Raw genomic sequence first — 17,184 nt, forward strand, 5'->3', positions numbered from 1 at the left:
CATATGAGACTAGGGTGTTAGAAGGGCATGACTGGGGTGTTAGATGAAGACATTATAAATGAAGGTATGATAGATACAATAGAACAATTATTACAAATATATGATGTGTTAGATCACTGTGTCTAAACCACACCGGCAAAATTTGCTCGGACTCGATGGTGTCTAACATCCGGCACAATGACGGAACACCAATAGACAAAAGAAAGGTAGGTTTCTCCTTATTTTTTTATTTATTTTATGATATCGAAGAATATATATACATATACAACTATTTTCTATTGTGAGATGCAATATTTTCTACAACCGTTCTATATTAACGGAGAAATAAGTCAAAATGCATGTCAAAATGACGAATTGAGTGAACCTTGCCTCGAAATTGTTTAATTTCTCGTTAAATTGTCCACATTGTACGGAAAGAAAGGTACGGGAAGATAGATATTGACACGGAGATTGCAAATTTAGTTATTATGAGCATCTCAATAATTGTATTTCTGTGTATGGAACGAAAGAAAAGGGTCATGTCAAATTAAAATAAACCGGTTTCGTTGTTACTACACAATCACCCGGTTTCGTCTACATATATCACCCGGTTTTTTTCTTTTTGGTTTTTTTTTAACAAACAATTTATTAATAGAAACTTTGGCACGGATCTGAACATTGTCTTTCGAGAATTTAAATATATATTTATTGTAAAGTAAACTTGGCGTGTTAAAATCTATTTTAAACGGGCACTTTTGGACATAGTTTATTATGATAATACACATTTTCCTAATGAAAGGCGTATCCCTTATTTCACTAACTTCAAACTAATTTTAAATGGAATATAAATACTGAATAGCAAACACTGGTATCTAATTATTTTGTAACATTATTATATTTTCTTTGTTTATAATAGTAGTATGTAAAGATGAAAAATAAAAGGATGTGTTTTGATTGTGCCATAATTTTAATTTACTATACTATATTATATACACTTAGTTTATAATATTTACTATCAATTATTAATACATTTATGCATTCAATTATTGACGAACAGTCCTAAACCGACTATAGTCTATACTGTTCTGCACAAGTTAATCATGCATGCAGTCCTGCCAGATTTTCTGGTACTATATATACTGTGTTACTTGCGCACTAAAGCGAGTTTTCACACTTAAGCATCCATAACATAGCAGTGAGATTTGTAACTTTCTCCCCGTTTCTGGTAGGCACATTTATTTTCATAGGCATGTTTTTCACATTATTTTTACAGTTCAAATTCATTTTTTGTACAGTTTAAATTCAATTGAAACTTCAAGATAACTTTCGAAATCAATATCTGACAGTTTTGTATTTTCAATGTGAATAAAATTTGGTTTGCAAAACATGACCGTCATTTATATCTAGGTCTTATTAAGAAGAAGTGACGGTAACCACTTATCCCATAAACATTGACAATGAGACAACTTTCTTTTAGACACACAAAATATGTTGAATTAATCAAGTTTAGGTCAGCGTATGCCTTAAACAATGAGAAAAACACATAAACTGCATGAAAGCAAGCTATAACAGGGCCCTAAATTATAAATTTCATGTGTTTATTACGATTGCTTTTGTGACCAAATGCTTTACCACATACATCACATCTGTAAGGTTTTTCGCCAGTATGTGTTATCATGTGTGTACGACAAGAACTGCTTTGGCCAAATTCTTTTCCACAAATATAACATGCGTAAGGTTTTTCGCCAGTATGTTTTTTCATGTGTACATTATAGTTGCTCTTGGCACTAAATTCTTTACCACATTCATCACATTTGTAAGGTTTTTCACCAGTATGTGTTCTCATGTGAATTAGACAACTATTTTTTTTGCCAAACTTTTTTTCACAAATATCACATTTGTAAGGTTTTTCGCCAGTATGTGTTCTCATGTGAGTTAGACAATTCCTTTTTCTGCGAAACTGTTTTCCACAAACATCACATCTGTAAGGTTGTTCACCAGTATGCTTTCTCATGTGAATTTGACAGGCGCTTTCTCGGTGAAACTCTTGATCACAAAAAACACATTTAAAATGTTTTTCCCCAGTATGAATTCTCATGTGTTCATTATAGTTGCCTTTCTGACCAAATTCCTTATCACATACATCACATTTGTAAGGTTTTTCGCTAGTATGTGTTCTCATGTGAATTTGATAAATATTTTTTTGGCAAAATTCCTTTCCACAAATATCACATTTGTAAGGTTTTCCACCTGTATGGACATTCTTGTGTATATTATAATTGCCTTTATGACCAAATACTTTTCCACATTTATCACATTTGTAAGGTGTTTCGCCAGTATGTTTTCTCAAATGAACTTTACAGTTACTGTTTTGGACAAATCCTTTTCCACAAATATCACATTTGTAAGGTTTTTCACCAGTATGGATTTTCTTGTGTATATTATAATTGCCTTTGCTACTAAATTCTTTACAACATTCATCACATTTGTAAGGTTGTTTACCAGTAAGATTTTTCATTTTGACGTAGACAAGAACTTTTTCGGTGAAACTCTTTGTCTGCAGTAGCCTCTTTGCTGGACATAACTAAGTGTTACAGTCTGTTCACAGATGTGTTTTTTATCTACAACATACAAATACCAATTTATTAAAAGATGGTAGGTAAACTATGTAATAATTACAACTATAAGCAGTATGTATTGTGTACATACATTTGTACTAGAAGTCTGATTTTTTTTCATTTATCCCTGTTAAAAAAGTATTAGGCCTAAGATCTTGCATGCCAGACGCGGGTTACATCTTCATAAGACTCTCAGTGATGCTCGAATAGAAAAAAGTTAAATAGCCAAATCAAGTATAAATTAGAAGAGGGTCAATAATTTTTCACAGATTTTTCCAAAATACGACTACGGTAAATAGTTTTGCTTGAGTTAAAAAAATCTTTAGGATTTACAAGAATTCAGAATTACGCCAACTGTAAGTTTAAAAATATGACTATGTTTACATTTATATCAGTGATATATCATGATAACGCAGAAATGTTGACTACGTGGCTTGTAATAACCTCGGGGAGTTAACTTCAACCAGCAGATGAATTGACCCGATTGATGCGGGAAAAAAATTATATCAAGACAAAACGTTGCATAGCAGAGGCGCGTTTCGTCTATAAGAGACAAACAGTTGACACTCAAATAAAAGAAAAATAGAATTCTAAATAAATTTAAAATCTAAGAGCATTGCGTAAACAATTCCAAAACACGGCTACGGTTATAACATACACATGAGGAAGAAACCCCTTTATAATTCGAAGAATATTGCAAATACTGCAAACTGTTATTTTTAAATTTATAAAAAATAATGAATATGAATTCTTGATAATACCTTTTTAACATCCGCTATGCTCGTGTCTGTTGTGAGGTTTTAGATTTCAACAAACGTAATTTATGTGTATTAGTGGTAAATTATTAAGTTAGGGATTTCGTTACCACAAATAACTTAAAACTTGTACTTTATTCTTCCATAGCTATAAGCTTATTGACCCTTTAAATAAACTTATTCTAAATGTTAGCAATTCATCTCTGTATTTGAATATTGGTTTTATGTCCCATTTATGCCATTATGTTTTCTGGTCTGTGCGTCAGTCTGTCTGTTCGTTCGTCCGTCCATTCGTTCGTCCCGCTTCAGGTTAAAGATTTTTGGTCCAGGTAGGTTAAAGATTATGGTCGAGAAGTTTTTCATGAAGTTGAAGTCCAATCAGCTTGAAACTTAGTACCAATGTTCCTTATGATATGATCTTCTTAATGCCAAATTAGAGATTATACCCCATTTTCACGGTCCACTTAACATGGAAATGATAGTGCAGATGGGGCATCCGTTGACTTAGGACACAACATTTTTTTATTGGTATAAATATAGATTTTGCTACCGTAAATTAATAGCAGACTAGACACTATTGTTATATACATATGCACTTTAATGGATCTACCATCTGTCGACGCATGTATCTTGGCATTGAACAAGGTAATGGTTTTCTCTAACTGTTTATATGACGTCTTTCCACTGCATCCATCCATTGTATGTTGGATGTGATTGATAATTTAGTCTTGATGCACGATTTTTTGATTGGCTTTGAACTAGCTGTCACTGACTGCGAGTCTTCTCAGATATGTACTTTTTGTTGTTGGAATGTACAAGTACCATGTCAGGTCCATGTGTTTTGTTATATGTATTTAGCCTTTTCAACACAATTTTATAAAATTGAGAATGGACATATATAGTTCGTTCATATGCTATGCTGTTACATCACTGTCCGAATTAAGGGTAGGGTTGAGATTCCGCTAACATGTTTAACCCCGCCACATTTTGTATATATTTGTCTGTACCAAGTTAGGAGCCTGTAATTCAGTTGTCGTTTATTGCTGTGTTCAACATTTGTTTTTCGTTCAGTTGTTTTTACATTAATATACATGTAGTTTTGTCGTTTGGTTTCATATTTGTGATTTTGGGGTCTTTCAAAGCCGACAATGCGGCATGGGCTTTGCGTATTGTTGAAGGCTTTACAGTGACCTATAAAGATCTGTTAATTTCTGTGTCATTTGTTCTTTTGTGCAGCCGGAGTTGTCTAATTGGCAATCTTACCACATCTGTGTTTTTCTGTTTTTTTTTTTTTTTTTTTTTTTAAATATGATGGCATACAAACCATCAAAGTTTGAAAGATATTTGTCAAACAGTTTCACAGCATTTGCGTTCAAAACGCCTTGGGCAGTTGGAGTGACGGATAGATACTGTTACTATATATATATCTATATTCAATAACATTTCAGCACAGGCACTTGTTTCTGTCAATATGTGGTTTACTATCCATACCCGTACTAAAAAATCACTCGATTTTTAATTTTAGTACGGGTATGGATAGTAAACCCCATATTGACAGAAACAAGTGCCTGTGAGTAAAGGCCCGAAAACTCGATCGTGATTCAGTTGTTTTTACTTGCTCTTGATGTAAACGTGTTATATTGGTCCTTATGGTATTTTGCTTAAAGTATATAATTTGATTCTTTTGTGGCCAAGAAACGTGACCGTGACGGCTAAAATAGAAAATAAGGATAACATGCAGTTTTTGACTTATATTTCAGAAACTAAAGTAGTTATAGTAAAATTGATAAGGAGTCAAATTATTCAACAGGTCGGCACTAATTCTGAAAAATCCGACAACCCAATGTTAAAAGCAAGATATACATGTTTAATTGAGATATATATGATTAAAGACACTTAAGTTATAGTTTGAAGCAAGCGTAATACCGTAATTCAATGAACAAATAAGTTTTTCATAGAAAAATATAATATATTTGCAGGGAAATGCATACTTAAACCCCGTGCCTACTTTGGTGAATATATATACTTTTCAATTAACCGGAAACTGTTCATGAGAGAAATGTAAAAATAGTTTCGATGAAACCTTTTCAAATTACGTCAACGAATAAATATCAGGAAATAAGTTAAAACTCAAATGAAACTAAAACAATTGATATGTTTGTACAATTCAATTGTATCTTACCTCTCTATCCATAAGTTGGGTCTTTGTTTATTCACTTTGAAAAAACACACAGATTTGTCAAATTCTGGAAATTCGGGAAAACCCAAAATTGTGATGCTGTTTATTTCATTACGTCATGTAGAAATTATGCGTATAAATATGTGACAACTTAACGAATCGAATATGTATGTTGTTTATACAGAGCAAACGCCACATTTATTTTTACTATACATACAATTCTTACTTTAAGTCAACAATATAAATTTTAGAACTGTATTTTCTTCAATTTAAGAACCTTGCTAAACTGCAAAAAAGATATGTTTTAGGAAAACAAAGTTCTCAATCCCAACTTCGAAGATATTTATAAATATCTTGATCTTGGACCACTTGGTATTTTTTGCAATTTATTTTAATGTTATGATAATGTACTTCAAAGGTTAGTTTTATTTATAGACGAGTTTAAAAAATGCAGAAAAATATAAGCTCTCTAAATATAAAAATTTCGTATATTATATTCCCGTGAAGCAATTAAAATAAGAAAAACAAAACGTGAACCTCGTTGGCAGTTTGATTGTCCGTCTGGTATATTTCGTCCCTCTTTTTTGATCTATTAATATATAGATATCCATGATTTATCCTCATTCTGTACATGGGATTTGGAAAACTGACATGTATTCTTTTAACTTTGGACCTCAATCAAAATATTTCCATAGCTTAACTCACCTGGGTCTTTAGGTCCAGGAAACCTTATGCAATTGCCTATTATTTGTACCTAATGTGGATAAAAGCTTAGCCGTAGGGAGTTTTGTATGAATTAAAAAAGTGAATGGAAAAATCAGCCTATCCCACCTTTGGACATCAATTAAAAAAGTTCATTGAATTTACCCACCTGGGTCTTAGAGTCCAGATAACCTTAAGCAATTGCCTATATTTTGTACCAAAGGTGGACAACACCTTTGTCGTCGGGAATTTTAAATGAATTAAAGAAGGGAGTTGCTATGGCCACCCTATCCCACCTTTGGACATCAATTAAAAAAGTTCATTGAATTTACCCACCCGGGTCTTAAAGTCCAGATAACCTTAAGCAATTGCCTATCTTTTGTACCAAAGGTGGACAAAACCTTTGTCGTCGGGAATTTTAAATGAATTAAAGAAGGGAGTTGCTATGGACACCCTACCCCAACTTTGGACCTCAATTGAAAAACGTTCCATAACTTAACCCACCCGGGTCTTTTGGTTCATGCAACCTTATGCAATAACCTATCAGTTGTACCTTATGTGGACAAAACCTTTGCCACAGGGATTTTTTTTTTAAATTAAAGAGGGGAAGTGGTAGGGTCACCCTACCCCAAATTGGCACCTCAATTAAAAACGTTAAAACACTTTACCCATCTTGGTCGTTGGATCCAAACAACCTCTGTACTTATTGTTGACAAAAGCTTTGCCGTAGGGAACTTTTGATAAATTAAAGGAGGGAGGTGGTAAGGGCACACTACCTAAACTTTTAACCTCAACCAAAAACGTTTATAAACCTTACCCACATTGGTCTTTGGGTCCAGACAACCTGAAACAAAATTCCTATCATTTGAACTAAGTGTGGACAAAACCTTTCCCGTAGGGATTTTTTTTATGAATTGCAGAATAGATGAGGTGGTGTCACCCTACCATAACTTTGGACCTAAATTAAAATAGTCCCACCTTTTACCACCTGGTGGTTCGGTCAAAGCAACCATAGGCAATTGGCTATTCTTGGTACCATGTGTGGATAAGAGGTTATCATAAGCTTGACTGCACGCGGGCGGATAAAGTCATGAAACTTTTTAATTAAGGTCCAAAGTTATGATAGGGTGATTTTTCCATCCCCTTCTTTAATTTATAAAAAGGGACGTGGTAGGGATACCCTGCCCCAACTTTGGAGCTCAATTCAAAAAGTTCCGTACTTTTACGCACCTGGGTCTTTGGGTTCAGGCAACCTAAGGCAATTGCCTATTATTTGTAAAACTATTTATCACTGTAGACAAAAGCTGTGTCGTAGGGAATTTTTAATGAAGGAAAGAAGGGAGGTAGTAGGGTCACCCTACCAACTTTGGACCTCAATCAAAAAAGTTCCATATGAATACCCACCTAGGTCTTCACTCCTGGTCACTTTAGGAAATTGACTATCAAAAGTACCAAGTGTGGACAAAAGCTTTCCATAGGGAACTTTTTATGAATTTAAGAACGGGGTTGGAAAAGTCAGCCGACCTCAAATTTGGACATTATCAAAAAGTTCTATAATTTCACTCACCTGGGTCTCCTGGTAACTTTGATAACTATTTACACCACTGGGTCGATGCCTCTGCTGTTGGACGTTTCGTCCCCGAGGGTATCACCTGCCCAGTAGTCAGCAGTTCGGTGTTGACATGAATAACAATTATGTGGTCATTTTTATAAATTTCTTGTTTACAAAACTTTGAATTTTTCGAAAAACAAAGGATTTTTTTTTATCCCAGGCATAGATTACTATGGAACGCCAATACTGTCTTGTTATGGCCATTTTCATTATATGATGTGTATTTACCTTTATATGATGTGTATTTACCTTTATATGATGTGCACTTGTCATTATAGATTCATTATTAGGGGGAGTATAATAAGTATGACATAATTATGAACATTGGCAATCATACCACAACTCAAGTTATTGTTTATAAGAACGTATACATGTGTAGATTAACGTCTTTTACTGTAAACGACAGTGTTCCCGGGAGTCAAAGCCGAAAGGTGTTGAAATTCGTTTTATGTTGTATAGTATTTGTTTCATATTTGATAGTGATAGTGTAAACTTTTAATTGACTTTAGAACTTTTGAATTGCTTTTCAAATCCCAGGAAACTGGTACAAACCCGAGGATAAAAATATCTAAACGTCCCCGCCCGGTTACACGTTACACTGCTAACATTCCTCTTGATTTGAACTTTCTTGAATAGTTGATGGTCACTGGTGAAGTGTGCTGGTCTGCACCGAAGTGCGCTGAGCTGATCAATGATGTGCGATGGTTTATATAACACGGGATACCTCAATTAATTAATTATTTTCAGCTATTTCAACTTATGAGTTCAGCCTTAAGATCCATATGGAATGGACTGCATGTCCAGGAAACCTACCCATGTCAGCCTATAACAATTCAAATCTATTTTCAGCTATTTCAACCCATGAGTTCAGCCTTAAGATCTTATGGATTGGACCGAATGTCCAGGAAACCTACCCATATCAGCCTGGAACAACTCTAAGCTGTTTCCAGCTATTTCAACCCATGAGTTCAGCCTTAAGGTTCTTTAAAGATTTGACTGAATGTCCATGAAACATACCTACATTGGTCTGGAACAATTCTAAGCTATTTTCAGCTATTTGAATCCATTAGTTCAGCCTTAAGATCAATATGGATTGGACTGAATGTCCAGGACACCTGCCCACATCGGCCTGAAAACAGTTCTAAGCTTTTTTCAGCTATTTCAACCCATGAGTTCAGCCTTAAGATCCATATGGATTGGACCGAATGTCCCGGAAACCTACCCGTATCGCCTTGAAACAACTGTTAGCTATTCCAACCCATGAGCTCAGCCTTAAGATCCATATGGATTGGACTGAATGTCAAGGAAACATACTCATATCGGCCTGGAACAAATCTAAGCTTTTTTCAGCTATTTCAACCTATGAGTTCAGCCTTAAGATCCATATGGATTGGACTGAATGTCCTCGAAACCTATCTATATCGGCCTAATAATATTCAAGATAATAACCAAAAACAGCAAAATTTCCTTAAAATTACCAATTCAGGGGCGGCAACCCAACAACGTGTTGTCCGATTCATCTGGAAATTTCAGGGCAGATAAATCTTGACCTGATAAACAATTTTACCCCATGTCAGATTTGCTCTAAATGCTTTGGTTTTTGAGTTATAAGCTAAAAACTGCATTTTATCCCTATGTTCTATTTTTAGCCATGGCGGCCATCTTGGTTGGTTAGCCAGGTCACCAGACACAATTTTTAAACTAGATACCCTAATAATGATTTTGGCCATGTTTGGTTAAATTTGGCCCAGTAGTTTCAGATAAGATTTTTGTAAAAGATAACTAGACTTTTTTTAACAAGATACCCCGATGATGATTACTGCCAAGTTTGGTTAAATTTGGCCCAGTAGTTTCAGAGGAGAAGATTTTTCTAAAAGATTACTAAGATTTACGGAAAATGGTTCAAAATTGACTATAAAGGGCCATAACTCCTAAAGGGGTCAACTGACCATTTCGTTTATGTTGACTTATTTGTAAATCTTACTTTGCTGAACATTTTTGCTGTTTACAGTTTATCTCTATCTATAATAATATTCATGATAATAACCAAAAACAGCAAAATTTCCTTAAAATAACCAATTCAGAGGCAGAAACCTAACAATCGGTTGTCTGATTCATCTGAAAATTTCAGGGCAGATAGATCTTGACCTGATAAACCATTTAACCCCTGTCAGATTTGCTCTAAATGCTTTGCTTTTTGAGTTATTAGCCAAAAAAACTCATTTTACCCCTATGTTCTATTTTTAGCCATGGCGGCCATCTTGGTTAGTTGGCCGGGTCACCGGACACCTTTTTTTAACAAGACACCCCAATGTTGATTACTGCCAAGTTTGGTTAAATTTGGCCCAGTAGTTTCAGAGAAGAAGATTTTTCTAAAAGATTACTAAGATTTACGAAAAATGGTTAAAAATTGACTATAAAGAGCAATAACTCCTAAAGTGGTCAACTGACCATTTTGGTCATGTTGACTTATTTGTAGATCTTACTTTGCTGAACATTATTGTCGTTTACAGTTTATCTCTATCTATAATAATATTCAAGATAATAACCAAAAACAGCAAAATTTCCTTAAAATTAGCATTTCAAGGGCAGCAACCCAACAACGAAATGTCCGATTCATCTGAAAATTTCAGGGCAGATAGATCTTGACCTGATGAACAATATTACAGCTGTCAGATTTGCTCTAAATGCTTTGGTTTTTGAGTTATAAGCCAAAAACTGCATTTTACCCCTATGTTCTATTTTTAGCCATGGCGGCCATCTTGGTTGGTTGGCGGAGTCACGCCACACATTTTTTAAACTAGATACCCCAATGATGATTGTGGCCAGTTTGGTTTAATTTGGCCCAGTAGTTTCAGAAGAGAAGATTTTTGTAAAAGTCAACGATGACGGACGACGACGCCGGACGCAAAGTGATGGGAAAAGCTCACTTGGCCATTCGGGCCAGGTGAGCTAAAAATTAAGAATCTGAATACATGGTTAGAATTGGCATATCAAAGAACCCCAATAATTCATTTTTTTATGAAATCAAACAAAGTTTAATTTTGGACCCTTTTGGCCCCTAATTCGTTGGGACCAAAACTCTCAAAATCAATCCAAACCTTCTTTTTGTGGTCATTAACCTTGTGTTAAAATTTCATAGATTTCTATTAACATTTTCTAAAGTTATTGTGCAAAAACCAAGAAAAATGCTTATTTGGGACCTGGTTTTTGGCCCCTAATTCCTGAACTACTGGGACTCAAACTCCCAAAATCAATTCCCACCTTCCTTTTATGGTCATAAACCTTGTGTTTAAATTTCATAGATTTCTATTTACTTTTACTAAAGTTAGAGTGCGAAAACCAAATATCTTCAGACGATGACACCAACGTGATACCAATATACGACCAAAATTTTTTTAATTTTTGCGATCGTATAAAAAAGGTCATTCAAATACATCATTTAAATGTGTAGTTATTTTGTGCTACAAACCATTTAAATTTGCTGATTTTTTCGGTGATGTATAGATTTTATTGTGACTTAGCTAAATATGTACAATTAACAATCATCTCAGTAGACAGAAACAAAAAAAATAACAGATTTCTCAAAAGCAAGAAATCTTGAAATCATAGTCACAATTCAAATAATTTTATTGAAAATTTTAAAATTTTCTCTTGAATTTCAAATTCATAAATATGTATAAATAACTGCCATTAAATTTGTATATGAACTTTTCTGAATAACAATCTGAATATAATAATATAGTAAAATAGATCAGTAAAAATGTATACATAAGTTTCTATTTAATACATTTGAAAATTCATTAAGCTGTCACTTCATAAGTCTACCCATTTTTATTGGTTAACTTAATAGCTTATAAGATATATGAAGCATACAACAGAGTTATCATAAGCAATGAAAATTAAAAACTAAGTTTGCTGAGATCAATTAATTAATTTCTGTAAAACAAATCAAAAGTATGTTTTGTGATGCAGATTTGCACAGTGAAAAAAAATCTACACCAGTCTTTACAGCTTCTTTCAAATTGAAATCTTTTCAAACTGTACAGAAATATGAACAGGCTAGTTGTACTGATTGATAGAAAATGTCATAAAACTAACCTGTACTAAAAAAATTTTATAGAAGCAAAGATACAACCTTAAACCTATCTACTACAAAACAAGATATACCCCCGCCGTAACTGCCGCTGGATCACGGTCCCTGTCGAGCTTTCTGGGACAATAGGCGCATGCTAGCCAAAAAGGGCATTCCTTATAATTTTATCTTACTGACTCAAAACAATGAATTTTTCATTTTTGCAGACAAAATTAAAACCGGATGTTCTGCAAAATACTAAAACAAGCAACTCGGTACTCAATTCAAGGATTTGTTTTGTTTTTACCTTTGATAGTGTTTGAATATTAATGACATGATAATAGTTGCACTTGCTTTATTTAGCATATCATTTTGAATTTACAATTTAGTGTCTTATCTGCTGAAGAGAATTTCGACATGCATTTTACATAGTAAACAAAGCATGTGTGTAAGTAGTGACAAATACTTTGTTCTACCTAAATTAAATCAAATTTTTATTTAATTTTAAATCAGAATTGACAATTGTCTTAGCTGAAAAGTATTTCAATAATGAAGACAGTTGTTATTGAATTTGATTTCTTTATAATATTAATTCGGAGCTTGTGATCAAAAGCCAAGTGTGACTTAAACTAGAGGCTCTAAAGAGCCTGTGTCGCTCACCTTGGTCTATGTGAATATTAAACAAAGGAAGAAGATAGATTCATGACAAAATTGTGTTTTGGTGATGTTGATGTGTTTGTACATCTTACTTTACTAAACAGTCTTGCTGCTTACAATTATCTCTATCTATAATGAACTTGGCCCAGTAGTTTTAGTGGAAAATGTTAATAAAAATTTACAAATTTTATGAAAATTGTTAAAAATTGACTATAAAGGACAATAACTCCTTAGGGGGTCAATTGACCATTTCGGTCATGTTGACTTATTTGTAAATCTTACTTTGCTGAACATTATTGCTGTTTACAGTTTATCTCTATCTATAATAAAATTCAAGATAATAACCAAAAACAGCAAAATTTCCTAAAAATTACCAATTCAATTGGGTTGTCCGATTCATCTGAAAATGTCAGGGCAGATAGATCTTGACCTGATAAACAATGTTACCCTTTGACAGATTTGCTCTAAATGCTTTGGTTTTTGAGTTATAAGCCAAAAACTGCATTTTTCCCCTATGTTCTATTTTTAGCCATGGCGGCCATCTTGGTTGGTTGGCCCGGTCATCGGACACATTTTTTAAACTAGATACCCCAAAGATAATTGTGGCCAAGTTTGGATTAATTTGGCCCAGTAGTTTCAGAGGAAAAGATTTTAGTAAAAGATATAGTGTCAGAATCAATCTATCACAGTCAGATGATTTATCCTGTAACAATGATGATACTGTGACCTATAGACATAGTGTAAGAATCAATCTATCACAGTCAGATGATTTATCCTGTAACAATAATGATACTTTGACCTATAGACATATTGTCAGAGTCATTCTATCACAGTCAGGTGATTTATTCTGTAGCAATAATGGTACTGTGGCCTGTAGACATGGTGTCAGAGTCAATTTATCACAGTCAGATGATTTATCCCGTAATAATAATGATACTGTGACCTATAGACATGGTGTAAGAGTCAATCTATCACAGTCAGATGATTTATCCCGTAACAATAATGATACTGTCACCTATAGACATGGTGTCAGAGTCAATCTATCACAGTCAGATGATTTTTCCTGTAACAATAATGATACCTTGACCAAAAGAAATGGCGTCAGAGTAAACCTATTACAGTCAGATGATTTATCCTGTACCACCAGTGGTACTGTGGTCAATAGACATAGTGTCAGAGTCAATCTATTACAGTCAGATGATATCTCCTGTAACAATATTGATAATGTGACCTATAGACATGATGTCAGAGTTAATCTATCACAGTCATATGATTTATCCTGTAACAATAATGATACTGTGACCTATAGACATGGTGTCAGAGTCAATCTATCACAGTCAGATGATTTATCCTATAACAGTAATGATACCTTGACCAATAGAAATGGCGTCAGAGTCAATCTATCAAAGTCAGATGATTTATCCTATAACAGTAATGATACCTTGACCAATAGAAATGGCGTCAGAGTAAATCTGTCACAGTCAGATGATTTATCCTGTACCACTAGTGATACTGTGGCCAATAGACATGATGTCAGAGTCAATCTATCACAGTCAGACGATTTATCCTGTAACAATGATGATAATGTGACCCATAGACATAGTTGTCAGAATCAATCTATCACAGTCAGATGATTTATCCTGTAACAATAATGATACTTTGACCTATAGACATAGTGTCAGAGTCAATCTATCGCAGTCAGATGATTCATCCTGTAACAAAAATGGTACTGTGGCCTATAGATATGGTGTCAAAGTCAATCCATCACAATCAGATGCTTTATCCTGTAACAAAAATGGCACTGTGGCCTATAGACGTGGTGTCAGAGTCAATCTATCACAGTCAGGTGATTTATCCTGTAGCAATAATGGTACTGTGGCCTATAGACATAGTGTCAGAGTCAATTTATCACATTCAGATGATTAATCCCGTAATGATAATGAAACTGTGACCTATAGACATGGTGTAAGAGTCAATCTATCACAGTCAGATGATTTATCCCGTATCAATAATGACACTCTGAACTATAGACATGGTGTCAGAGTCAATCTATCACAGTCAGATGATTTATCCTGTAACAATAATGATACCTTGAACAAAAGAAAAGGCGTCAGGGTAAATATATCACAGTCAGATGATTTATCCTGTACCACTAGTGGTACAGTGGCCAATAGACATAGTGTCAGAGTCAATCTATCAGTCAGATGATATATCATGTAACAATAATGATACTGTGACCTATAGACGTGGCGTCAGAGTCAATCTATCACAGTCATATGATTTATCATGTAACAATAATGATACTGTCACCTATAGACATGATGTCAGAGACAATCTATCACAGTCATATGGTTTATCCTGTAACAATAATGATACTGTGACCTATAGACATAGTGTCAGAATCAATCTATCACAGTCCGATGATTTATCCTGTAACAGATAATAATACCTTGACCAATATAAATGGTGTCAGAGTAAATCTATCACAGTCAGATGATTTATCTTGTACCAATAATGGTACTTTGGCCAATATACATAGTGTGAGAGTCAATCTATCACAGTCAGATGATTTATCCTGTAACAATAATGATACTGTGACGTATAGACATACTGTCAGAGTCAATATATCACAGTCAGATGATTTATCCAGTAACAATAAGGATACTGTGACCTATAGACATAGTGTCAGAGTCAATCTATCACAGTCAGATGATTTATCCTGTAACAAAAATGGTACTGTGGCCTTTAGACTTGGTGTCAGAGTCAATCTATCACAGTCAGATGATTTATCCCGTAATAATAATGATACTGTGACTTATAGACATGGTGTCAGAGTCAATCTATCACAGTCAGATGATTTATCCTGTAACAATAATGATACTGTGACCTATAGACATAGTGTCAGAATCAATCTATCACAGTCCGATGATTTATCCTGTAACAATAATGATACCTTGACCAATAGAAATTGTGTCAGAGTAAATCTATCACAGTCAGATGATTTATCTTGTACCAATAATGGTACTTTGGCCAATATACATAGTGTGAGAGTCAATCTATCACAGTCAGAAGATTTATCCTGTAACAATAATGATACTGTGACCTATATACATACTGGCAGAGTCAATATATCACAGTCAGATGATTTATCCTGTAACAATAGGGATACCGTGACCTATAGACATAGTGTCAGAGTCAATCTATCACTGTCAGATGATTTATCCTGTAACAAAAATGGTACTGTGGCCTATAGACGTGGTGTCAGAGTCAATCTATCACAGTCAGATGATTTATCCTGTAACAATAATGATACTGTGACCTATAGACATAGTGTCAGAATCAATCTATCACAGTCCGATGATTTATCCTGTAACAATAATGATACCTTGACCAATAGAAATTGTGTCAGAGTAAATCTATCACAGTCAGATGATTTATCTTGTACCAATAATGGTACTTTGGCCAATATACATAGTGTGAGAGTCAATCTATCACAGTCAGAAGATTTATCCTGTAACAATAATGATACTGTGACCTATATACATACTGTCAGAGTCAATATATCACAGTCAGATGATTTATCCTGTAACAATAGGGATACCGAGACCTATAGACATAGTGTCAGAGTCAATCTATCAGTGTCAGATGATTTATCCTGTAACAAAAATGGTACTGTGGCCTATAGACGTGGTGTCAGAGTCAATCTATCACAGTCAGATGATTTATCCCGTAACAATAATGATACTGTGACCTATAGACATGGTGTCAGAGTCAATCTATCACGGTCCGATGATTTATCCTGTAACAATAATGATGCCTTGATCAAAAGAAATGGCGTCAGAGAAAACCTATTACAGTCAGATGATTTATCCTGTACCACCAGTGGTACTGTGGCCAATAGACATAGTGTCAGAGTCAATCTATTACAGTCAGATGATATCTCCTGTATTAATAATGATACTGTGACCTATAGACATGATGTCAGAGTTAATCTATCACAGTCAGATGGTTTATCCTGTAACAATAATGATACTGTCACCTATAGACATGATGTCAGAGACAATCTATCACAGTCAGATGATTTACCCTGTAACAATAATGATACTATGACCAATAGAAATGGTGTCAGAGTAAATCTATCACAGTCAGATGATTTATCTTGTACCAATAATGGTACTTTGGCCAATATACATAGTGTCAGAGTCAATCTATCACTGTCAGATGATTTATCCTGTAACAATAATGATACTGTGACCTATAGACATACTGTCAGAGTCAATCTATCACAGTCAGATGATTTATCCTGTAACAATAATGATACTTTGACCTAAAGACATAGTGTCAGAATCAATCTATCACAGGCAGATGATTTTTCCTGTAATAATAAGGATACTATGGCCTAAAGACATAGTGTCAGAGTCAATCTATAACAGTCAGATGATTTATCCTGTAACAATAAGGATACTGTGACCTATAGACATAGTGTCAGAGTCAATCTATCACAGTCAGATGATTTATCCTGTAACAAAAATGGTACTGTGGCCTATAGACGTGGTGTCAGTGTCAATCTATCACAGTCAGATGATTTATCCTGTAACAATAATGAT

At 34.2% G+C, this 17,184-nt stretch overlaps 1 protein-coding gene across 1 annotated transcript; it reads right to left on the reverse strand.

Annotated features, from left to right (window-relative positions):
* Nucleotides 1-1,091: 1,091 nt before the first annotated feature.
* Nucleotides 1,092-2,660, reverse strand: LOC134690336 (zinc finger protein 235-like). The gene has a single exon (XM_063550300.1). The coding sequence runs from the start codon at nt 2,495-2,497 to the stop codon at nt 1,556-1,558; it is 942 nt and encodes a 313-aa protein (XP_063406370.1). The 5' UTR covers nt 2,498-2,660; the 3' UTR covers nt 1,092-1,555.
* Between the last annotated feature and the right edge of the window lie 14,524 nt (nt 2,661-17,184).

Source organism: Mytilus trossulus, chromosome 11, assembly GCF_036588685.1.
Source record: "Mytilus trossulus isolate FHL-02 chromosome 11, PNRI_Mtr1.1.1.hap1, whole genome shotgun sequence".
In the NCBI taxonomy this organism is placed as follows: domain Eukaryota; kingdom Metazoa; phylum Mollusca; class Bivalvia; order Mytilida; family Mytilidae; genus Mytilus; species Mytilus trossulus.